Source organism: Zymoseptoria tritici, chromosome 8, assembly GCF_000219625.1.
Source record: "Zymoseptoria tritici IPO323 chromosome 8, whole genome shotgun sequence".
NCBI classification, from domain to species: Eukaryota; Fungi; Ascomycota; class Dothideomycetes; order Mycosphaerellales; family Mycosphaerellaceae; genus Zymoseptoria; species Zymoseptoria tritici.
Window position 1 is genome coordinate 820,164 of NC_018211.1, and position 23,273 is coordinate 843,436.

The 23,273-nt window shown below is 53.7% G+C and overlaps 9 protein-coding genes across 9 annotated transcripts; 4 read left to right on the forward strand and 5 right to left on the reverse strand.

Annotated features, from left to right (window-relative positions):
* Positions 1 to 566: 566 nt before the first annotated feature.
* Positions 567 to 1,287, reverse strand: SDH3 (succinate dehydrogenase cytochrome B subunit; the record flags this gene model as incomplete). The annotated part of the gene is made up of 3 exons (XM_003850403.1): positions 567 to 1,023; positions 1,086 to 1,167; positions 1,240 to 1,287. 3 exons carry the CDS (start codon positions 1,277 to 1,279, stop codon positions 582 to 584), a joined length of 564 nt encoding a protein of 187 aa, XP_003850451.1.
* Positions 1,288 to 2,609: 1,322 nt separating this feature from the next.
* Positions 2,610 to 5,450, forward strand: MYCGRDRAFT_110389 (uncharacterized protein; the record flags this gene model as incomplete). Its single annotated transcript, XM_003849922.1, has 1 exon — positions 2,610 to 5,450. The coding sequence occupies one exon, from the start codon at positions 2,610 to 2,612 to the stop codon at positions 5,448 to 5,450; it is 2,841 nt and encodes a 946-aa protein (XP_003849970.1).
* Positions 5,451 to 5,805: 355 nt separating this feature from the next.
* Positions 5,806 to 8,290, reverse strand: MYCGRDRAFT_110390 (uncharacterized protein; the record flags this gene model as incomplete). The annotated part of the gene is made up of 4 exons (XM_003850402.1): positions 5,806 to 7,672; positions 7,784 to 7,949; positions 8,004 to 8,024; positions 8,074 to 8,290. 4 exons carry the CDS (start codon positions 8,288 to 8,290, stop codon positions 5,806 to 5,808), a joined length of 2,271 nt encoding a protein of 756 aa, XP_003850450.1.
* A 2,473-nt stretch (positions 8,291 to 10,763) lies between these two features.
* On the reverse strand, positions 10,764 to 11,935 carry MYCGRDRAFT_74587 (uncharacterized protein; the record flags this gene model as incomplete). The annotated part of the gene is made up of 2 exons (XM_003850401.1): positions 10,764 to 11,843; positions 11,899 to 11,935. The coding sequence occupies 2 exons, from the start codon at positions 11,899 to 11,901 to the stop codon at positions 10,764 to 10,766; spliced, it is 1,083 nt and encodes a 360-aa protein (XP_003850449.1).
* A 445-nt stretch (positions 11,936 to 12,380) lies between these two features.
* Positions 12,381 to 14,485, reverse strand: MYCGRDRAFT_74592 (uncharacterized protein; the record flags this gene model as incomplete). Its single annotated transcript, XM_003850400.1, has 5 exons — positions 12,381 to 12,895; positions 12,951 to 13,969; positions 14,024 to 14,123; positions 14,180 to 14,224; positions 14,284 to 14,485. The coding sequence occupies 5 exons, from the start codon at positions 14,303 to 14,305 to the stop codon at positions 12,381 to 12,383; spliced, it is 1,701 nt and encodes a 566-aa protein (XP_003850448.1).
* A 677-nt stretch (positions 14,486 to 15,162) lies between these two features.
* Positions 15,163 to 16,020, reverse strand: HTR2401 (histone H3; the record flags this gene model as incomplete). Its single annotated transcript, XM_003850399.1, has 3 exons — positions 15,163 to 15,381; positions 15,436 to 15,545; positions 15,664 to 16,020. The coding sequence occupies 3 exons, from the start codon at positions 15,806 to 15,808 to the stop codon at positions 15,163 to 15,165; spliced, it is 474 nt and encodes a 157-aa protein (XP_003850447.1).
* A 272-nt stretch (positions 16,021 to 16,292) lies between these two features.
* On the forward strand, positions 16,293 to 17,412 carry MYCGRDRAFT_74597 (uncharacterized protein; the record flags this gene model as incomplete). Its single annotated transcript, XM_003849923.1, has 3 exons — positions 16,293 to 16,720; positions 16,795 to 17,173; positions 17,237 to 17,412. 3 exons carry the CDS (start codon positions 16,529 to 16,531, stop codon positions 17,410 to 17,412), a joined length of 747 nt encoding a protein of 248 aa, XP_003849971.1.
* A 2,833-nt stretch (positions 17,413 to 20,245) lies between these two features.
* On the forward strand, positions 20,246 to 21,629 carry MYCGRDRAFT_95050 (uncharacterized protein; the record flags this gene model as incomplete). The annotated part of the gene is made up of 3 exons (XM_003849924.1): positions 20,246 to 20,444; positions 20,919 to 20,930; positions 21,517 to 21,629. The coding sequence occupies 3 exons, from the start codon at positions 20,246 to 20,248 to the stop codon at positions 21,627 to 21,629; spliced, it is 324 nt and encodes a 107-aa protein (XP_003849972.1).
* A 950-nt stretch (positions 21,630 to 22,579) lies between these two features.
* Positions 22,580 to 23,260, forward strand: MYCGRDRAFT_46779 (uncharacterized protein; the record flags this gene model as incomplete). Its single annotated transcript, XM_003849925.1, has 2 exons — positions 22,580 to 22,765; positions 22,835 to 23,260. The coding sequence occupies 2 exons, from the start codon at positions 22,580 to 22,582 to the stop codon at positions 23,258 to 23,260; spliced, it is 612 nt and encodes a 203-aa protein (XP_003849973.1).
* Between the last annotated feature and the right edge of the window lie 13 nt (positions 23,261 to 23,273).

Genomic DNA, 23,273 nt, shown 5'->3' on the forward strand with positions numbered 1-23,273 from the left:
CACCCGCTCAGAGCGCATCCTGTGGAGAAGAGTGCTGCTGGTACGCCTCCGATCAATTTGAGGAGGAGCAGTATTGCGGGTACGAGCTTTTATTCTTTTGCTGAGGAGGTGGGGAAGGATGAGGCTCGGTGGGATGCGTGAATGAGCGGGATGGCTATGAGGCATGACTGCATGGTCGAGGCAAGTCAATGCATATGCATTGATAGGAGAGTACTGAAGACGGGAGGAGTAATGAGCAAAGGAAGCAAGGGAAACGACAGATATTCATGAATAGACGCATGGCATATATCCTTCCACAACATATTCCACGGCGATTCATCTTCTCATGTCGTTGTTGCTCAGCTCCAAGTGAAACTCTGAAGTACTACGCCTACTACTTCTGATAGTGGCGTGGAGGCTGTGGACATGTCTCTCTTCGACTTCACGAAAGTGTACCGTCAACATTCCGTACTTCAGAAAGGTAACAAGACTGAATTTATACACATGTTCCCCCTCCAGCGTTTGCTGGCACTCCCTTGGGTCCTGATGTACCATCTCTCTTCATCCTCCTCCCTCATCTCCTCCCTCATTTCCCCATCCACCTACAAGAAAGCCAACCCCAACGCACTCGCAACACTCAACCCCACAACCGTCCACCCCGTCGTCTGCACCTGCTTATTCGTAATCATACTCGCCGTATCCCACACCAAATGCCTCACTCCATTCAACGAATGAAACGTCACCGGCAACGCCAAAATCGTCTTGGTCAAGACCTGCAACAGGACCGGCCAGGCGCCGAAAGAGGCCGCGAGGGCGGCGGACTCGAGGTGCCAACCTAGAGATGGCGCGGCGAGGTAGAGGAGTCCGAAGGCGTAGAAGGCTCCCGAGGCGGCGACGCCCGTGACGCGGTTGAGGGCCGAGAGGTACCAGGTTATTTGCGGTTTGTAGATTGCGAGGTGGGGCGCGACGGGGCGGTTGAGGCGTTGTTTGGCGAGGATTTCGTTGCGGGCGTGGGATTCGGAGACGGCGGCTGCTGTTACTTGGCTGTTGGAGGGATGTGAGTGGGGGATGGAGAGAGGAGGAGGTGGGAGGATAGATGGTCTTACCGGCGCTGCTGTTGGAAGGAGTTGTTGCCGAGGGCGATGGCGGCGGGGGTTGCGAAGCGGAGGGTGGAGGGTTGGAGGGCTACTGTTGGAGGTTGGAGTGGTTAGTGACTAGGACGATAGCAGCGGAGGGTGGAGGGACGGTAAGAAGACGTACACCGCCGAAGCGACTGCTGGGTGAGCTTCTGTGCCAACATCGTGAGACGCGATGTGCCGGAGCGGAGAGTGGAGGGGTGGTGGATGCGGTGGTGGTGGTGATGTCGACGAAAGAGACAATGGCAGGTCAGGTCTCCAGGATCACAGGACAGGATGATGCCGAGATCTCCCGGTAATAATCGGACCTCTTACTGGTCGAGATAATAACCGAGGAATCACGTGCACGATCAAGACAGTCCGCTCCCGCCAAGCCTTTGGAACATCATCTCGAATTCTGTTTCAGCTTCTCTCCCTCTCCTCTTCTTCTTCTTCCTTTCAGAAATCTTCCCACTCTCCGTCTGGATCTCTTCGGATCATGAAGGCACGGCGCAAGCATTCGACCGGTCGGGCGTCTTGCTCGGCCAAACGAATTGCACAATACGGATGTTTCGAGACCAACCTTGCCAGGCCCGTCGTTAATCGCACCTCCGATGATTTGAATCTATGCTTCGTGGTGTTTCATATCAGGGCTACATCCTTTCTCCTTTCCTATACAATCCCCCCGTCTATTTCCCAGCGACACGAGATCTCATTCGTCGAGTTGATTCGTCCATTGCCGTGTCGCTTTCGGCATTCTGGAACGTTTTGATTTTGATTCCCTGCTGGCGTTTCTGGTAGCGAATTCATCAGCATTGGGTAGAGCATTATGCCTGACCCGCCCCAGTGAGGCTCTGCTACTCGACACTGCGACGCCACTGAGCAGGCATTTGCTGGATCTGATGAGCTCCTCCACAGTCGTCCGCCCTCATGAAACAGAACATTCGCAGCACATGATCTCCTCTGCAACAAGCATCAGATCTCAAGCACCATTTTGCAAAGTCGCACACACTCTTCCAATTCGATCTCGAGCTAGAACTACGCCTGTGCGTTATCACGGCAATCGCTCTTCTTCGTGGCCTCAACCTGGTCCGAGATACACACTGAGCTCCAGTACGCAGCAGTGGCGTCAAACGCTGACTCGTCATCGATCCCTATCATGGGTCTCCCATGGTTGTCACGAAACACGACACCTTTGACAGTGGCCTCTTGCGGCAACAGCTTGGACCCAAATCGACCGAATTAGCCCCCGCGCAACATGCTACACCCACGTTGCCCTGTAGCCTCGATGGCGTCACACACACAGATCTCTCCTGTTGCTGCTATACTGGGAGATTGTTATTGTATTGACGTGTCCCAAGTCGAGCTTCATGAGAATAGCTCATCCTGAGCATAAGGACAGACCACCGAGTTGGCCTTGCAATATATATGGTAGGTTACTTTTCGACGGTCGACTTGGGAGTGTTTTGCCTGCACCACACTCGTTCTGCATAATACATAATACAGCATATCAAGATGGAGACTGTCTCCTACGTACCGAAGGACACGCCGTGGCCGCTGTTGACTGGCAGCCACTACAGCACTTCGCCGCCATTGACGGGCCACTTCAGCACTTCGCCGTTGTTTGAAGACGCGCCTGGCTTTCCTCAACCTCCAGAACCGAAGAGAGAGAGGAAACCGGAATCCCCAACGATGATGAGCAGTCCGCTGCCGGGCTTCTTCAAGCAGCTGGAGACACTTAAGGGAAATGTTGGACGGCTGTCGCAGACTTACAGTGTCTCCGACTTCAACAGTCCGGCAACTCATTCGCCTCGAACTTCAATGACCGGGACGCTCACACGATCATCAACAACCTTCTCATCAGCACCGAGCTCGCCACCGTCTTCTTTCGTCGCCGAGCTCGACTCCAGCCCACTCGAAGCTCGAAGCCTTTCTCAACCACCCGCCAGCAGAGCACCTAAACAGAAGTCCCCGCTATCACGACGAAAGCGAGGCGAATCGATCTTCCGACAAGAGGAGTCACCCGAACAGATTGCCGCTTTGTGGAAGCAATACGTCGACTGCGTTCAGCCACTGCTCAAATTTGTCGACACTTCAACCGTGCAACATCTCTTTTACACCTATGGCCGAGGAGCAAAAGCCGTCGCGCCGGATGCTGAAGCCCTTCGGTCAGCAATCTGCTTTGCTGCGGCTTCCAGCCTTCGCCGTCCTTCGAGCAACTCCTCTTATCCGTGTCCTATCTCTGACAGCCTGCTACAAACCCACGCTCAGGGTGTTGAAACCCATCTCGCGGAGGCGAGATTCATGTCGGTCCCTACTGTTATGACTTTGCAAGCCCTCACCATCTACCTTACATGCGGCCGGCAGTTCCTCGAGTCGACGTACATTTGGTCTATGACGGCTGTGCTCGTCCGTCTCGCCACAAAGCTCAAATTGCACAAAGACCCAGAAACGCAAGGTCTACCTTTCGCCGACCGCGAGTACCGCCGCAGACTCTGGTGGCACATTTGTACCCTGGACACTCTCACCGCGTCGGAGTCGAACTGCACCGATCCTATGATCTACGAGCGGCAATGTACCACACGTTTCCCGGAATGGTCGACCGATCCGAACTGCGCCACTTACCTACGGGATATGTTCTACTCCATCGTGCGATTTGAGATCACATACTACTCCCGGACGGTGCTCTTCTCAGACGAGTTTACTCAGGACAACACATACCCTCTCCTGCCAACTTCAGGGAAGCTCTCCATCATCGACTCCCTCTCCCACATCCTGGAAGAGAAATACTTCCGCCGATCTGTGGATCAGTCGTCTTCATCGTATACCTTGACGGTCATGTCGGCCAAGATTTCCACCGCGGAGCTCAAACTCGCCGTGCTCAAAGCTCCCTACGATGCGCCATCCTCTTCTCCTTCCTCTTCCACCAGCTTGACAGCTCAATGCCCGGCTTACAACCCCTCTGAGACCAGCCACCTACTCTCAGCTTGCGTCGACATTCTCGAGGCACTCCGCTTTCTCCGCTCGGACCCATCCCTCTCGCCGTTCTCCTGGCTATGGCACTCGCCTGCCGATTGGCGTAGCGCAGCAACATGCCTCATCGTGCTTGCAGCTCATCATCGCTCTGTCACGGCATCCTCGTCCTCTGGCTCATTCCTCGGGTATTCTGCTTCAGTGACATCTTCGGTCAACCGAGCTTGGCTCGCCATCGACTCTTTCTTCGACGCGTGGAAGGACTCCCACCGTGAGCCAGCTAGGCAAGAAGAGTGGATGCGACTGAACCACCTGAGGTCAGAAGCTGAGGAGGCCAAGACACAGGCCGCCGAAGCAACAAAGGAGCATGAGAACAAGAAGACGCTAAGGAAGCTGGAGAAGAGGAGGCAGTCGGCGCCATACACACCTTACTCTGAGACTCCGACTGAAGGTCTGGAGGAGCCAGTAATCAGTGAAGCCGTCGCCGCACCCATGCGCGTGTCTTCGCCGATGCAAGTCACCATCCCGAGCAAGGCAACCGACCGGAGAAGCAGTGAGGACAACAAGAAAGCCTACCGTCTCAGCTCCGCCATGACGCCCATGGTCGACTTCCGCAGGAGCGTCACATGCCTTGACGTCCTGGCACCCAACGACAACAACACAAGCACGCCAATAAAGCCCACTCCAATCCGACCCAAACTGGAGCCCCGGCCAGCCACCAGCAGCGGCCAAAGCCACCGCCCCTCCCCACTATCCACCTCCATCCCACCCGTCCCTCACTCGACCACAAACCCGCCAACCCCTGCTACCGCCAACCGCGACTCCACCGCCTCCTCCGGCTCAGACACCACCCCTCCCCTCCCAAGATCCTCCACCGGCCTCAGCGCAATCGACACAACCCCCCGCATAGTCAGCAACCCCTCCTCCCCCTTCGTCCCTTACCGCGCCTCCGCCGCCCCCAGCGTACCACCCAAAACGCCCACAACCCCCAAAACTGGTCCGAGATACTACTCCGCCAGCGAGACATCCCGGCGCGCATCGATGCCGAACAACGGTGCCATGACGCTCGCGGAAGCACTCAACTCCACCAACCCGACGACGAATCCCGCACCGGGTACGATGGGTTTGACGACGACTGTGACGGCGGGGAGTTCGAAAGATAACAACAACAACAGTAATGACAGCAAAGAAAAAGAGAAGGATAAAGACAGCAAGAAAGAAAAGAGAAAATCGCGACGGCATAGTATTTGGCAGCCGTTTTTGCCGGCGGAGAAGAGTTTTTCGCTGTTGCCGCCGCCGAAGACGGGGACGGGTACGACGGCGAGGAAGGATAATGAGGAATTGCATTTTGGGGAGAAGGGGTGGGGTGGTTTCGAATTTTGAGGGGAGAGTGGACGATTGATGAAATGGGAGGAATAATGTGTATAATCAGAGTGGGAAATTGCTCTTCAGCATTCAGGGGCAGGCATTGATAGATGGAGGCGCAGGAGTGCATAGCGACAGTGACAGATTTGGTATACATAGGTAATACTGTACTACTAGTATATACATAATGCATGTAGCGGCGAAAGTCGAGCTACATTCTGAATTTTTCCAGACACGTCTTCATCTCCGTGCTGTGCTACGCGTCCAAAACGCTGGCAATCACATCATTGTCACAGTCCGCTGAAGTTCCGTTGAGAGCGGCTCTTGTTCTCTCTACGACTTGATACAGGGCTATATGCCTTGATAGCCTCCATCACCCCTGCAACTTGGCCTTCTTCGCCTGCCGCTCCTCCTCCTCACGATCCTCATCCTCCTCAGCATCGGCATAAATCGTCTTCGGCTGCGTCGTCTTCCACGCATTCGTAAACAGCGGATCGTTCTTCGCTTTATCCGCATACTTCAACAACGCCTCTCTCGGATCCTCGTCTCTCAATGAACTCAATGCAATATTGTTCTTCACGTAGTCAGCATCCGGATTGCCTTTCGCAAATGGTGTAACAGCGGGAACATGTGGTCGGCGAGGATCTCGACTGCGGCCGGAAGCTGTGAGGCCGACTTCGGGATGACGGGAAGCGTATGATGATCCTTGGATTGTGGCACCAGAACCGGGTACGATGATGGCGTCGCTAGAAAGGCCGTTGGACATGTCTGTTGTGAATGTCGGGTCGTCGTCGAGGTGACGCTTCTTTGGCGCGCGGGACATGACAGATTTGGCGCCGAGATTGGAGGTGGTAGGGTTGTAGAGCACGTGCGTCTCGCCGTTGGCGGAGCCGGTGATGATCTGGTTGAGTGTAGGGTGCCAGATGGCGGTGACAAGGGCGCTGGAGGGCGTGACGGGCGTGACGAGCTCGGGGCGGAGGGTGCCAGGGTTGAGGATGTGGAGATGCCCAGTTGCGGAGCCGGTGAGGATGTAGGAGCCGTTCGGAGAGAAAGCGATGGTGGACGTGGGATGTTGCGAGGAAGTGGAGGGGTGGGAGATGGTAGTGACTGGCGATTTGAACTTTCTGGTATCCCAGAGCTTGACTGTGTCGTCACCTCCTCGGGTCACGACCGATCGCCCATCCGGACTTATGCATAGACCGCTTGTCCATGTGTCTTTGGTATGTGCGTCGCGGATCTCTCCAGCAGGGCGTGCGTGCGGTCCTTCACCACTCCACATGACCAAGCTGCCGTCCAATGCTGCTGCGACGAGGAGGTTGTTCCCACCTTGAACAGGCGATCCCCAAGCTACAGCCGTCATTCTTGTCCGGCCTGCTGATCCAGCTGCGCGAGACTTGTGCACGATCACCTCCTTTTGCTGCCTCGCATGATTGATGTCCCATATCCGCAGAGTGCTGTCCGTGCCCGCTGTGACGCACATGTTCCTGTCTGTAGGATGCCACGCTGCCGTCGTGACCTCTGAAACGTGCCCTTTCGTGTTGTGCATGTCTCGCAAGTACATGTCGCCTTTCACGAATTCTGTCAATATCTCTCCATCTCTTGACATGATCTTCGCCTGGGGTAGCGCCGTTGCGACCAAGACATGTGCCGGAGAAAGAGGATTGAAGAGCACCTGGTGGACGGGATGTGTCTCGACATTGGCGGAGCCTTTTGTTGCGGTCGGGTCGACGGATTTGAATGCGCGGATCGTGGTTGGTGTCATGGAGGAGAAGTCGTGAAGTTTAAGAGTGCAGTCCATTGAGCCCGTGATGAGTCTGCCGCCTGAGGGATCGAGTGTTGCTGCTGTGATGGCTCTGTCGTGTGTCTTGATGATCATTTCGTGTGAGGTTGGAAATTCGTCCTCGTCGTCGCTGTCATCGTCGTCGTCGTCATTATCATCGTCCGATTTCTCTTCCGCGCTCTTGTGCTCTTCTCCATCGTGATGTTGTCCATTCTGTATGCTGTCTTGTGCCTGTCTCTTGCTGAGCTGAATCTGCTTCTCTGTGTTCGCCTGTCTCTTCTGTTTTCCGAACGATGAGGTGCCCAAAAACTTATGCAGCTCCTCGTCTTGCTCAATCTCCGGCTCATGGTCGTCCATTGTGGAGGTTGGTGCTGCAGCGATACTTCGAGGTCCGGGGGAAAGCTTGTGATCATCGGGTCTTGGCAATTCGGACTTCACCTGCTCGTGACTACGACCACGACTGTGGCTAATTCATCGAATTGCGAGAGTGAATTCCTCAAAATTGCTGCAATTGATGAGTGTCAGTGAGTCTTTTCCAGTCTGTGAAGCTGAAAAGTGAAGTGCCACTTACTCTTCCATTTCAACCTCGTCCTCCGTCTGCTCCTGCGCAGCTTCAAGAGCCCTCTGTCTTCGAAGTGCCGCTCTGCGGCGCAAGGTCTCGCAGACATAGGCGAATGCATGCGGTAAACTAGGATCGATTTTGCGGAGGCCCCGATACCTCTTGTCCAGAGTATTTCCTATATGTATGTCAATGAATGGATCTTGTCCGTGCAAGTCCGCGATGCGCCTACCCTTGATGGCAATACGGCGGCCTGTCAGGTGTTAGAAATAGCTTTCAAGTGAGTCGCGCCATATGCATACCGATTCTGTCAATCCTGGTGCTTTCTACAAGCTGCATCGAGACCTTCACCCAAAAGTTGCGAGCGCTATAGAACGAGATCTGGTTATTTATTACGGCTTCTACAGCCGCAATGATGCAGGCGTTGACGCCATAGAAACGAGGCTTAACCTCGTCGTCGTCGTACTCGCTATCGTCGTCGTGAATAGGGCTTTCGCCCCCGTCGAATTCGTTGTTCATGATGGCGCCGCAGGAGGTTTCAGGGAGATGGTGATGGAGAGGAAAGAAGTTCAGAAGCTAGAATTCATCCAACACGAAAGAAGCCGCGCTGAGCTTGGCACGCAAACAAAACTACCCAATGATAACAAAGATCTAAACATTGCGCCTCGCGCTGCGCTAGTGATCAGCAGATCTCGTTGCGGAAAGACCATCCGATGACTTCGATCGACAGACTTGATGCGCCTGGAGAGCTCTTACAAAATAGATATGACAGACGATAGGCGGTATTCACTGGCAAAATCGTATCAAAACGAAAACGATCGCTCGAACCCAGGAGCCCCTGAATCTCTTGGCAGACTTGTTGAACAAAAACGAAAAATAAACCACACAGCTAGCACGGAACCGAAGTTCTAATCGCTAGCCAATGAATGGCCAATCGCTGTGTGGTTATGAGAAAGCGGGAATTTCTTTTCACATATACCTTAGACATGAAAACTTCCTGTCAAGTTAGCAAGAGACAAAAAGAAATCGATTTAGCAGCGGGCTCGAACCGGGCCGCCCCTGAAATCCTCCGCAAGGGTTGCGAGCAAAACAAAATGTAACCACACAGCTAGCACGGAACCGAAGTTCTAATCGCTAGCCAATGAATGGCCAATCGCTGTGTGGTTATGGAAATAGGTGATTTTGTTTTCCATATATACCTCAAAACGCAATGGCCTCATGTCACATGCGCCTCGACTAAGCTCTTGTCAGACATTGATTCAAGATCTGGGAGAAAACATCACGAGTATGCTATTGAAAAGCTCTATGTACACATTTCCAATGTTGCGACTGCGCTTGACTTGGGTGCAACGAGGTCTAGAGCATGAAGGAAGAAGTGCCCAGGACTTTCTATAGCTCCTCATCCCGATCAACTGCTAACTGCTGATTGTCCGTTGCGGTATGGGTGCTGGAGGGAGTCGTAGGGACGGAGCTTTGCGACAGGAGCGAAAGAGAGGAGAGAGATCGCACTTACGAGCTCGTCATCTACGGATCTTCACCGCTCTCTCTACGATGTATACGGGATTCGGAGGTTGTTATCCGAAGCTGTGTGCAGAGCGGTAGAGGATGATGTCGAAGCTCGAGTAGAATTCCTCCCATGAAGTTGAAGTCAAGCGTGAGACCATTGGGTCTTGGCATCTCTTCACATGTCAATCCGATTACATCTCCCACTCCTTCCTCTCCTTCCAGACAGCTCAATTTAACACAATGTCTACGAGCTCATCGGCACAGTCGTTTGATGTGGAGTGAGACATCTGGACCAATCCTTCGCCTTCTGAGCTTGTCGCTCCGTGGACTCGCCCTAACATCCAACCTGATCAACATGACGGCAAGCCTCTCATCCTCAGTTGTTTCACGGAGACCTTGCATGAGATCCCACGCTAGATGAAGAGCTCTTCAATGACTCCTCTCCGACGGGTCAACTTGCTGTAAGACCAATGAATGACTTGGTAAGGCGGCCCGCTGCGAAGCGGAAGCATCGACTCACCCATTTCTCCTGAGCTTCTGAATTCAAGTACACACACACACACTCTCTCTCTCTCTCTCTATCTCCTTCTCGGGGTTCGTCCAAAGACCATGCCAATCAATAAAAACACAAGCCTGTCATCCTAGTTCGTTCCGCAGAGACCTGCCCACATCGTATCGGATCTTATTGAACTATGGAAAGGTTCCGGTAGCATAGCAGGACTTTTCAAGCTCGAGCACCAAAGGTGGTCGTGAAAGTGTGTTCTGGAATCCATTGGTATAGTGTGTGAACGGAGAAAGGAAACATTTGCTCCAGAGAGAGAATTCGGAGTAGGACTACGTAATAAACTAAACGTCGTCCGACGGTAGAGTATAAACAACGCTCTTGGCGAGTCAATTGCCCGCATGGCGACGCATGCCAGCGGCGAGCTTCAGCAACTCTCGACCTCGACAGCGACCTCCTCCCTGGCACGTTCGTGCTCGACGAGACCCAAACCCGAACGAGACCCCAAAGACCAAGTCGAAGAAGCGCAAAGCCACCGCCGAGAACACCATCCCGCAGAGCTCCGGTACCAAGCGCCCTCGCAGGGTCATTGCGGACGTGAACTGGGACAGCATCGCCAAGACGGAGGACGAGGAATGAAGGCTCGAGGAATGAGGTGCAGGAGGCACGAAATGTGACGGGTTTTTTGCGTTGTTTCATTCTGCGGACAGACTTTTGAGTTTTTTTCATGGAGGGGGGACCCGAACGTAGAAAGTAGTTCGAGGTGCATAAGTTGAATCTCATAAGCAAAGGACCGCAGCGGATCACCTGCTGATCCCACTCGCCGTACTCAAGTGCAGGATAGGCACATTTTGCACCTCGCCCGCCCATGTCATTTCATGCAAATCATCCCATAACGCCACGCTAAAATGCACCATGCTTCCGCCTTACAAGTAATCAAAATCTCGTCGACAATGCTCATACTCATCGCCATCCTCCCACTCATCACTTCTTCTTCCTCAGCGTATTCCCCTCTCCGCTGAAGTACGTCTTCTTGCTCTGCTCCTGGTCCTTCTGTCCCTCCTTATCCTGCAACGGCTTGATCTCGTACCCGAAGAACAGCTTGTTCGGTGGGAGCCGTAGCGGCTGCGGGCCTGTCCTCCGCTTCGAAGACTTCGCCGGACCCAGACCAGGGATCGAAACAGCACTGCCTCCCGTCGTCGGTGTTGACGCTCCCGGTGTGGGTGTCGCCGTTGATGCCGCCTTGCCCTTCTTCGCTACAAGTCTGTTCCCGCCTCCCGAGAAATTGCTAGTCGCCGCAGCAGTGACTGAAGGAGCGATGGAGGAGTAGTTGATCGCAGCAGCCATGGTGCCATCCGAATGTAGCACGCCTCCTTTGCTCGCCATCGTCGAAGCGATGCTGCGTGGTGTGCTTGTCCCGCTGTTCTTCTTCGGCTCTTCGTATCCCACCGGCGGCGCAAAGTCGACCTCCAGATCCGTTTCCACCACGCTGATTGCCTTCTTGCCAGTATCTGGTTTTACTTCCAGTACTGCGATTTCGTACACGGTATCATTGTAGGAGAATGTGAAGACGTCGCCGAGGGTGAGACATGAGAAGTTGCGGAAAGCGGTTTCGAGGACGGCTTTGGGATCGGAGATTTCGAGAAAGTTGGTGTTTTGCGGTTGGAGTTTGATGAAGGAACCGAGTGGGAGGTCGGTAGATTTGATTTGTATGAGATCGCCGGCTTCGAGGTGGAGTGTTTGCATGAGCCACCACGGGAAATAGCATCGGCCTTCTTCAGCTGTGAATTCGAGGACGCCGGCATGTGCTGTGCGCTCGCGTGCACCGTTTGTGATCTCGAATTGCATGGGGTAGGAGATGTGGAGTTGTGTGAGCTTGTCGAGGGCGGATGCTGGGAGGAATATTTTGCCGCCGTGGTTGAGTGCTTCGCGTTCGGGACCGGACATCATGACGATGGGATAGCAGCGGTAGTATTCGTCGAAGCGTCTCTGACGGCCGGTGCCTCGAGCCATCATGCCCGCGCGCATCATGGCCATCGGATCGGAGTCGTCGTAGTAGTATGCCTGGAGAGATGTGTTAGCGATGCTGAAGATGCGGTGGTGGACAATGCGTGCATACCATGATCAAGCGGTGTTGTAGATGATTGACAGGAGATGTGTTGGCAAGGTGGGTGGTGGTCGTGGAGATGAGCAAGGTTGGTGGTGAAGAGAGAGAGAGAGAAGGGTGTCGTGAACGATGGATGTTCAGACGCTTGCGGGAAGCTCATGACAGCTACGCAATCACCGGACTCCGCTCCGGCTGACTCGGCGATAGAGCTCCCATCTGTAAAGTCCGTGCACTATTCATCACTCACAGCCCGCATGCCCACTAGTGAATACATATGCGAAAACATGAGCACAGTCGTTGAGTGGAGGTACGAAGCAGTTTGCTGGTTATCGACACCGAAACGATATCGCAACACCTCTCGTGCTTCGTCTGCAGTAAGGGTTGCAACTCATAACCTATGCAAATCAGGCCGGTACCCATGATTTTCGCCCTGATGCAATATGCCGTGCGATCTCCACATTTCCAACTCGGCCTCCCTCACCACTACCACTCGTTCACAACTCCTTCTTCCCACCATCCTGACTAGTCGTCCTCTTCAACGTCTCCGCCACCAAACTCCTCAGCTCCGCACCCTCGGGTCCCTTATCCCCATTGCCCGCAGCCCGTCTCCTCTTCACCTCCTCTACAATCTCGTCCACCATCTCATCAAACTCCTTGCCTGGGTTGACAGGCACACCCAGTGTCGCGCCCTCCAGATGATCCTGACTCTCGTTCCTACGAATGCCCGGTCTCGAAGCTCCGGTTCTCGCTTTGACCTTCTTCGACAACCAGGCCTTTCCGGGAGTGGCGAGGAAAATGCTACATCCCAACACGCCGATGATGGCGTAGAAGTAGACGCGGGCCCAGACGAGAGTGCTGGAGCGAATACTGAGGAGAATGAAGGGTGCTGTGGTGAAAGAGAAGACGAGCTGCGTCACAAGCCAGGTGAAGATGTCGTAATAGATCTTGTTGGACGTGGCTTGGCTGCCGTCGGGCGTGAGGAAAAATGGGCGGAGGAGTCGGCGAGAGTCTGCAATGAAAGTCAGTATACTTGTCGGACATGAGGAAGAGAGCAGGAGGCGTACTCTTTGCGACGTTCTGGATGAAGCTGGCCAGAATGAATGACATGTAATAACCCGGCGCAAAGCCGTGCCAGAAAGCGCTGGTAACAAAGGTCGCCATACTCGCTCTGAATCCAGGCTTCTTTCCTTTTGGTGTCACGCGGAGATACATGTAGTTCCTCAGCCAGTGATTCGTGTTGATGTTCCAATTGCCCAAGTAAGCATGGCTGTTCTGTGCAAGCTCCACGCCAAGAGGCTTGATGTTCGTGAGGCGATCCCAATTGGGTTTGCCGGTCTTCGGATCGATGCCCTTGTAGCCGATACCAGATAGAATGCAGGCTCCTTCAGTCAGAGTCCATACACCGTAGTACTTCATTCGCTGCACGAAGCTGAGCATGTGAAGGTGGTAGACTCTCCAGAAGAAACTCATGTCGCGGTACCGATCGCTTAGGACGACGTCTTCATTGGAGTAGGCGGAAAGTTGTAGGAACGCAAGAATCCAGACTAGTCCGGTCACGAGCTTGAACGTGGCTGGTGTAGCGCTGCGCGGAATCTTTCTCTTCTTGCGAGTCGGAGGAGCCTTCGTTGGATCCGTGCCTGGTGGAAGATCGAACATTGTAGTGTTGAGCCAGCGGTCGTAATCGACAAAGTCAAATGCCGGGCCGACCATGACGGACGGGAAGAAGGCCACGAAGCCAGCATAGGTGAGAATGTCCGGGAGCTGCTTCACTGCCCGCTCTTTTTGCACATCGTTGAGGTCAGAGTCCTTCTGCTTACCGTCCCACACATTCCAGCAAAAGGCTGATAGCTTCATGACCATGACCATTTGGGCGCCTGTGATATCGACTGAGCTGGGATTGTTTTCGATCATGCGGTAGATGTGGCTGATGGACATGTGGCCCATGAGGAACACGAATCCAACCCATGGCATGTATGGACCTTGTATATAGGCGGCGATGAGATACGTCCCGATAGCATCGATGAGGATCACGACCAGGCCTCCCCATAAATCGAAGAGTCCAACCAGGTAGAAGATAGCCACGCTGGTAAGTCTTAGTATTGTTGACCGAATTGGAGGGCGAATCAATGCCACTCACGAAATGTTGAAGACATTCTTGACCTGCGGTTTATCGTCTGGTAGTCGTTTGAGGATAGCCGCGAGAGGGTATGAAAGGAGGAAGAGGACGATGAGTTTGACTGCAGAGCTCTCATTAGTGACAATGTGGAGTGAGTGGAGTGGGAGAAAAGTCTACCTTCGTCAGTGGCAGCACCGAGGAGTCCAGACACATAGTCGAAAGCTGCGATAGAATTAGGACCTCTTCCGAGAATAGGACCAGGCGGTTAAGGTGTCACATACGGACGTTGATATAAGGTATCATGGCGATTCAGACGCACGCCCAATTGACGGCGGTGTCCTTGCTTTGGCGAACAATATGAGAAAGACCGGTCGTGCTCACCGCATTGCCGTTCGCTAGGGCTGTCAGTAGGTCGTCCAGGAAGATTGCTAGATCCGGAGGCTTGTATGAATGTGAAAGGAGAAGTGCTGATCTCAAGACAACTGATGTCTGTTGTCGGTTGTTGTGGAGCTCCAGCTGCAAAGCTCTCAACGTCATTTCTCGAATTTCGAAATGCAGGGCAGGGCTGCGGGTGAATCTCGGTACGAATCGGCTCCGGAATGTGAACAACAGCTCGTTCTCGCGGGTACCTCCTACCATTCACGATGCGGATTTCGGCTCAAAGGCTAGGCGTTGGGTCATCTAAACCAGACAGTCCCCATTCGAGGGGCATTCCAACAAAGCAAATGGAAGCGCGAGATGGAGATGGAGGCAAGACCGCGACCGCATCTTGTCCGATGAGATACACGGACTACTGCAAGATGCTCGGGACTGCCGTGCTAAAGAGCTATCGAGTGAGAGAGGCCAATAGTAGAACTCAACTTCATTTCCTCTCGCATTCGGCGTCCAATAACGGTGGCAATCCGGAGCATCAGAGCCGTCGCGTTGGGAAAGTATCCTAATCGTCGCTTCCATTCTGTGGTCAAGCACCTCTCAAGAACAGCCAGGCAAACTGTGCTGTGCAAACACAATGACTCTCGTCCAATCTCTTGCCGTAGGAAGAGCTCTCCAGCACCATAAACCCCAATATCGCCAGACGCCATCGCTCAGAAATGCAAACCGCCAGGCACAGTCCAGCCAATCGTCGAATTCAAGGAGACGACTAAATGCTACGAATTCGCTCAACCCAAACCACCCCAAGCGCCGCGTATCCGCCTTGCAAGTTGAATATCCTTCTGCATGATCGTTACTCGTTTCGCATGGATTGCGCAGAGATTAGAGTCTTCGAACAGATGCACGAGGAAAGCCTCCGCTGCTTCCTGCAGGGCTTGGATGGCTTGTGATTGCCAGCGCGAAACTTCTGACGAGGCAGGCGCTACGTTCATGCATACTTCTCGTACCTGAGGTCCGTTAGCAGGCGGATTGAGATCATCAGACAGGCAGTCGCCTCTTACCAGACGTGAGAAGGGCAGCTTTGCGATCAGTAGCTCTGTGCTTTTTTGATATCGTCGGATCTCGCGAAGAGCAACGGTCCCAGCCTTGTAGCGATGCGGTTTCTTTACGCCTGCGAGGTGTTAGCATCTGCTGGTGTCTGATCGATCGGCCTCTTCTTCTGCTAGAATTGCTGCCGAACCATGCTGTGCGAGCACGAAGAGCAAGCAAGCTGCAGCGATTTGACGTACCTCCCATTGACCCTGTGCTCGATCTCGGTGCCTTGCCTCCTCGTGCTCCTCCTCTCGCACCTCCTCTGCCTGGTGTCGTTTTGCCCGCCGACTTTCCCCCTGTGCTCTGCCGTCCTCCTCGTGATATTTGCTTTGTTCGCGCCATATTGTGTGCAATTCCAAGATTCCAACGTTGTGTCTGTCGATTTTGATTCCAATCCGCCAATCGCGCTCCCAATAAGAACCAAGTCCGTAGCTCCTTGTGCCTGTTCACACAAGCCCGGAACACGAATGCGACGCGCGCGTATCGTTGTAGTACTCCAAATTTCGTTGCAAGCCGGTCGCAAGAGTCAGTCTCGTGGTCGCGTAATCATCGGCTCCAGCAAGCGATCGTGTTGGGGAGTCCGGAGGCAATATCGAGTTGGAGACCGTCCAGAGTGTGTTGATGCAGTGTATTGGGAATGTTTTGATCTCCCAGCCACACGGAATGGCTCCTGCTCGAGATGCGCTAAGAGAAGTCGCGCGCGTGGGGGCGGCCCGCGCTAAGCGAACGATATGACGGCGTCCCTTGTCTTTGTTCGATAAGCTGACGCCTTTCTTGACACCTGGCCGACAATCAACACACTCACTTCTGGACCCCTCTCTCTCGCGCGAGCTCTCCAAAAGTCACCAACGTGCTGAGCCATTCGAACGAAGCACCACCGCTTGAAATCCATTCATCAGTCGGAGACGGCAATCATTGGAGGGGACCTTCCGAAAGTCACAAAAGGATCTCCAGGAGCGACGACTGAGCCTCCCGCTGGGAACACCGCTCCTTCAAACACATTCATTGGCCAGAGAGCACGATCTTCGTCGACTCATTCTTATCCACGCATCCGACATCAGCATGGCTGCCATCATGGGCGGAGAAGGCGGTCTAGGCGGAGGAGTACCACTGGAGCAATGGTTCTTCGAGATGCCCGTGTGCACAAGATGGTGGACGACAGCGACAGTGGTCGTGGGAGTCCTTGTGCAATGCGAGATCCTCACACCTTTCCAACTGTTCTACAGCTTCCGCTCTGTCTTCCACAAACAGCAGGTAAGCAGGAGGGAGCTATTCGCTTCACGAGAATACAGCACTTGCAAAGACTCCTGCTAATTCATTCCCTCTAGATCTGGCGGCTCGCAACAACATTCATTTACTTCGGTCCACTCTCCCTCAACCTCCTCTTCCACATCTTCTTCATTCAACGATACGCTCGCATGCTCGAAGAGTCCGCCGCATCCGTCGCACACTTCACCTGGCTTCTCGCATACGCTGCCATTACACTCCTCTCCATCGCACCGATTTCCAGTCAAGCCTTCCTCGGGAGCACTCTCAGCAGCACACTCGTCTACATCTGGTCGCGGCGGAATCCGGATACAAGATTGAGCTTTTTGGGATTGATGACTTTCAAGGCACCGTGGTTGCCGTGGGTGTTGGTGGCCTTTAACGTGGTGCTGCACAGCCACTGGCCGAAAGATGAGCTGACTGGTATCGTGGTCGGACACAGTAAGATATGCCTCGAATGCTTGACATACAAAAAGAACATGGAATGCTGATATGCTTTGACAGTCTGGTACTTCTTCAACGACATCTACCCTTCTACCCATAATGGACGTCCAATGGACCCGCCGCAGTGGTGGATACGACTATGGGACCGACCGGCATTACCGCCTGCTGACTCCGATGTGCATGCTGCTGCGATCAATCCGGACATGGCTGCACCTGCAGTGCCGGAGGTCCGATAGACTTTGGATTATGAGCGAGCGAGCGATGTTTATGGAACGCATTTGTCTACATTCCACGATCTTTCATTCTGGTGGGCGCAACTTGGCGGTGAGCGATTGCGCCGAAGAGTAAGTCTACGGACCAGCGAGGTTCGCTCATCCAATTTCAATCATTACTTTCAGACTGCGCCACAATTCGGCGTGAACATCCCCGCGTCCACCGCCCAAGCTAGGCTATTGAACTCCTGCCACAGCGCCTTCACGATCCACTCCTCCTCTCCATCCTCGACACAACCCTGGACGACCTGCAACACCGCAATCCCAATCACTTGCTCCGACGCCGTTGCACCGACCACTGGCGCAGCACTCCTCCATCTCACGGTGACCGAATCGCACCCGAACCACACATTCAGCACCTCAAACGGCATGTTGGCCGCATGACTCTGGCCAGACTGAAAGGCCGCCAGAGAGGCGAAGAGCGGTGACCCGAGAGCCATAGGTCCCGATGGACAGCCACTGTTCATCAGGCTGGTTGTGCTGTCGGAATAAGCGGTGAAGTCCGGGTGCAGATAGCTGGCGGCGGTGGTGTTGGAATAAGTTGTCAGCAGGGCACCGAAGTTGGATGTTATTTGCAGCGCGGAGACGGCGGAGAGGCAAGTTGGCTCGACTTCTGCGGTGGAGCGAGGTGTTGGACGGGCTTGTGTGAAACAGAAATGGGAAATGAAGATCATGAGACAAGACGGGATGAACATTCCGAGGGTTTGTGAAAGACAAAATCGTGGAACAGGTACGAAACCGGGTTGGTGGGCTTCAAATCCGAGTGCTTGGAAGCGAGTGGGACGGAGGAGAGACGCGCACAAAGACCAGCGGGTGTTTGTCCACCTTTGACTACCTGAATCGACTGCGGATCTGAAGAAACGGCCGGATCTTGGATCGATCTTGCACGATGAGAATGACCATCATTCAGCCTACTCCCAAAAGTCTTCGTCTTCTCTGGATCGTACAGTGTTTGTCGGAGAGCCTCTGCCGCCTGGTCGCTGCTTCCGAGTTCACGTAGACGTCCCCCTCTTTCGATTGTTTCTCCGTTCTCGCGCGCAGGCTGCACACTCCAGGCCACCGGAGTTCGACACATACGGTGCAATTTGAGCGGGACCTCGGAGGCACAACCGGAAGCCGATATGCCAGCTCGTGAGCCTGGCCGTCGGAGCATTTCCCGCGACAAGCAAACCTGGCACCTCATGAGCCATGATGATGTTGAAGCTGGGAAGGTTCCGCAACGTGTCCGCCTTGCAGCCTCTGGGCGGGTCGGGAGGGGTTCTAGAGTGACGTCGCCGAGCATCTCCCATACCTTGCAAGAACACAAAGTTGAAAGCTTCTCCTGGACTGGCAAGGAACTGCTGCCCTCGGGCATCGGGCGTCAAATCGAGCGTCAAATCGGGCACACCGCTATCGGCTTATAGATCTAGATAACCCATCATCTTTCCTGCAGACAGGGATTGATTGAGTTGGCAGGATCAGATCAAGACGAGGAGAAGCTCGGTAATGGCAGTCAGGCGCTTCGGAAAGTCGCCCATCCGACCCCGTCGCAAGGTTAAGGGCCTGTTGGCAGGGGAGTTGACATTTGAGGCTTGAAACGACCCAAGCCTTACACGAGCGGAGAGCACTCCGATGCGCCTGTTTGCTCCAACCTGGTGGTCCTGCTCTCAGCTCGAGTCGCACAAAGACGCCTCATCGTTGACATAACATTTTCATAGTGATGCCCTGCATGGAGCAGCAGCGCTTGCTTTCGGACCCGTTTTCCTGGACTGGTAATCAACAATTCCGGGAACTGGCACAGACTCTGGAAGATCGGCTGTCTCTCCAAGACGCGAACGCTACTTCCTGTGTGTAGAGTTAGGACTGCAACATCTTCCGCCGTGAAGAGGATCACATCACAGGAGCGACCGCTCTTCCCGCCGTAAACGCATTCTATACCACGCGCACATTCTCCACCAACGGCCTTCAATTTCCTGGGGAATCCTTGAATGATGCATTGATCGGATACGGGTTGTATTGCACGATGTGGCCATGCGGGTGAACCTTGATCGTAGCTCGAGCAGCACTAGGAAGCCTCATTTCTCGAAGAATCTGCTTTAGTATGCTTCCCTGCATGCGAGCCAAGAATTTGCCATCGACGGCTAGCTGTGCCTTCGTCGATCAGGAGTCGACAACTATTCGTACTGGTACGGGCTCCGAAATGTGGTCAATCAGTCAAGCCGCGGTCTCCACTTCTCGTTTGTATGTCCTGCGCAGTACCTCTTGAATCTTCCTGTCGAACCATGTCCCCAGCTCGAACATGACCAGGAAGCCTCGCCATTCGAACTTCACATACGAGCCGCTATCCTGTTGCCCTGCATGAATCTACAGCGCGTGGTCACTCTCGAAACCTAACTCTGTCTTCTTCGGGTAAGTATCGACCATTCTTGTTCATGGTATTGGCTCTGGGTTCTCGGAATCCTCTACTGGCCCTGTTGGCACTTGGGGTAGATCCTGACTCCATCATACACGGCATGGGCTGTACTTCTTGCAGTTCGACCATACTTTCAGCTCGAGCGATACGAGACAGCCTCATTGACTCGTCTCGAGAAGTACGAGGTATCGGATGCCATTACGTCAATGAGGAACTTGTGTCGTCAGTCCATCAACGGTGCCGCTTCCCTCTGAAGGTCTCGAGCTGGGTGAAGGCATTAAAGTAGAGGACTGCTCCCGTCGAATCCAGCTACTTCTTCCCATAACAACATCGCTGCAATTACCTTCCATCACCTTCAACAATCAACAGCGACTGCAACAATCAACATCAATACCATCCATCAACATGAACTTCTCCACTCTGATCACCGTCGTCCTCGTCGTCCTCATCGCTCCAATCACGGTACGGCCTTCCCTTTCTTCGAACCTTTCTCATTCGCTAATGGGAGGCTCACACAGGAGGCGTGCTACAATGACCCTGTTGATGGTCGCAACGGCGATTGCTACAGAGATTGCATGGCGAAGTATGGACACGGTGGCTTCTGGTATGCAGTCTCCATTCTTTGCTGTCGGTGTCAAACACCATGATCGCTAACGTGGATCACGCTTCTAGCAATGAGGGATATTGCCTGTGCACGTAGTTGACCGAAAGATCATCGCTGCCTGTTCTCTTGCGTGTGCGGAAGGAGGTGTTGATGCTGACGCTGTTGTTGTCGCTGCTGGCAAGGCACAGATGTCAGTTGTCAGCTGGAACACGGGAACTCGATTTGTTGGAGGAGGCGTTCAGTCGGCGATAGCTGTTTGCAACATCGATCAGTACCAAGGAAATTCTGTCATTCTGTGGAGATCGTCGACCTGACCCATTTCTCACATCATTGGCTGTTGTTGCGGATGTTTCTTTGAAGCTTCTGTCGCTAACACAAACAAGGCCCCACGGAGTTGAAAGAAGTCAATTAGCGATCGCTGAACATGCGCGGTTGACATCAAAGGAACGCTGTCTCTTGCACAATGTCTTCCAGAACCATTCGGTGGTGCGTTATTCGTTGTGGGCAAGTCTTCCAAAGACCGTCTTGTGCCGTTCACCCGTGCACTGCGTACAGAAATCGCCGCTTATAATATCCTCAGGCATCCATTCACAATCGGGCGAACGCTGATTAATTGGACGGGACACACGTTTACGTGTCCGGCGGCTGGGATCAGGGGCCAGAAGTAGAGATTGTGACGACGAAAATAATGGTCGGCAGTGAAGTGGATCATGCATCGATGCCAGCTTTGTCCATGGTGTTGTTCGTTGTGTCTCGCCCTGGGGGTGGGAAATGCGAATCCTGCTCCCTGCCTCTCTGATGAGCAGCTTGATCGTACCACATGTCGAGCTCCCATCAGAGAGAGATTGCACTACTCTCGGGACCCAATTGTCCTGCTGTCCCGAGACATCCCGCAAGGTTCTTCCCAGGACACAATGCAGTAAGATCCCGGTCCTCCTCGACGGCCACCTTGATAAAGAGGCGGACAGCCACTCGACAATTCTCCATTCTTTCGCATCATCATCGTATCAACACCAACAAGATCGCCCACATCAGCAACCATATCAGCACCAATACCAAACAACACGCCCAGTATCACGACCAACGTTCAGCATGCGATTCACTGTTCTCATCGCCGCCGTCTTCGTCGGTCTCATCGCTCCCGCGCTCGCAGTACGATCGTCCTTTCTCGGTTTCATTGCATAGATTGCTGACGTCGTTAAATGATAGCAATGCCCGGATAATTGCGTCAATTTTGCATGCCCGGGACGTGTGCCGTACTGGTAACAAAATTCTCCCTCCATCGCGGTGTGCCGTGTGTGCTGACGTTGACCACGCGTAGCGCCGAAGACAATACATGCCAGTGCTCTTCTTGGGAGGGTAGTGGCCCTCCTCGCTGAATCAACGCACTGATACCACGGCTCGTCAGTCGTGCAAGACCTGACGATAAGATCGGGGAACGGATGGAGGCACTTCGTTTACGGAAGCGCTTGACGAACGGACAATGAGGACTTGCTGTCTTTTCTTGACATTTGGGTTGGGCATTCGCGACGGGTATCGGTGGTAGACAGTCTTCAGGGCGAATTGTGTGGCAATCTACCAGAATTGTGTCGGTCAACCAATGAGCATGCTGTGCCAACAAGGCGCCGGCGCAATATTCTTCTTGCACCTCCTTCACCCCGTTCACGACGCACCGCGTATGTCGAACTCCAGTGGCTTGGTTGTGTGCATTTCGCGCCAGGGAACGGAGACATGGTTCGAGGAGGTTGTAGAACTGTGAGGCTACGAGAAAGCCAACGCTGCGACGATACCGTCAATCTCTGGCCGGAATGTACTTTCCGGGCCATCCAAGTCCAAGTTGCGAAGCGCAGTCTGAGATGAGGCACGGAGACAATGCTCTTGTTGTTCAAATGATGAAAAGAGAGTTGTTGCTTGCAAAGAAACGAGTCGCGTCCCGCTCGGCATCAGGGGTCCTAAAGATGCCTCGGACTTCTGGAGCTTGAACCTCACAACCTTTACCCAGCATTCTTTTGCACTCAATCGTATATTATTTACAGTATAGAGTATAGAAGATTATCTACAACAGACCGCAGTGGCAGCGCAGAAACCGAAAACCTCTTCTATCCACGACTTCGACCGAATTAACGAACCTCAAAATGTCGAACAAACTCGAGACCCAATCCCCATTCCTCCGCGAACCTTGGCTTGCCTCCCAACTGCAACATCCCGATACTGTCATTCGTGTAACGCCCTCCCGCGAACCCAAGGCCAGCACCGAGGACAGCCTTTTCGCCGAGATATTGAAGACGGACCGGACGATCCAGTCTTGTCTATCGTTCTACGTTGACCATCGGAGCTCCTCGAACTCAGCTTCATCAAGGAGTCAAGATGCAGAAGGGCGAGAAGGAGAGAGTACTTCTAAGAGCGAGGACGGCATAGAGGAAGTCACAACACTCATCGCAATGGGCAATGGCATGAACGGCCACCCACAAATCCTCCACGGCGGAATCACAGCCACGCTCATCGATGAGTCGATGGGAATCTTCCAGTCTGTCGACCACTCGTACCAGACTGGCAAAATGACTCAAGGCGCCGAGGAGTCTTTCGCGGGCACGTTCACCGCGCAGTTGACGGTGAGGTATCTTGCGCCGGTTCGGACGCCGGGTTGTGTGGAGGTGAAGGTTAGGAGTGTCAAGAAGGAGCCCAGGAAGGAGTGGCTGAAGGCTGAAGTCAGGCAGTGGGTTGGAGACAAAGAGGGAGGCGAGGCAGTGCTCGTCGCAGATGGAGAGGCGCTGTTTATTAAGCCCAGGGTTGGGCCAAGGGCGGCGAAGATTTGAGAGGTGGGAGGTG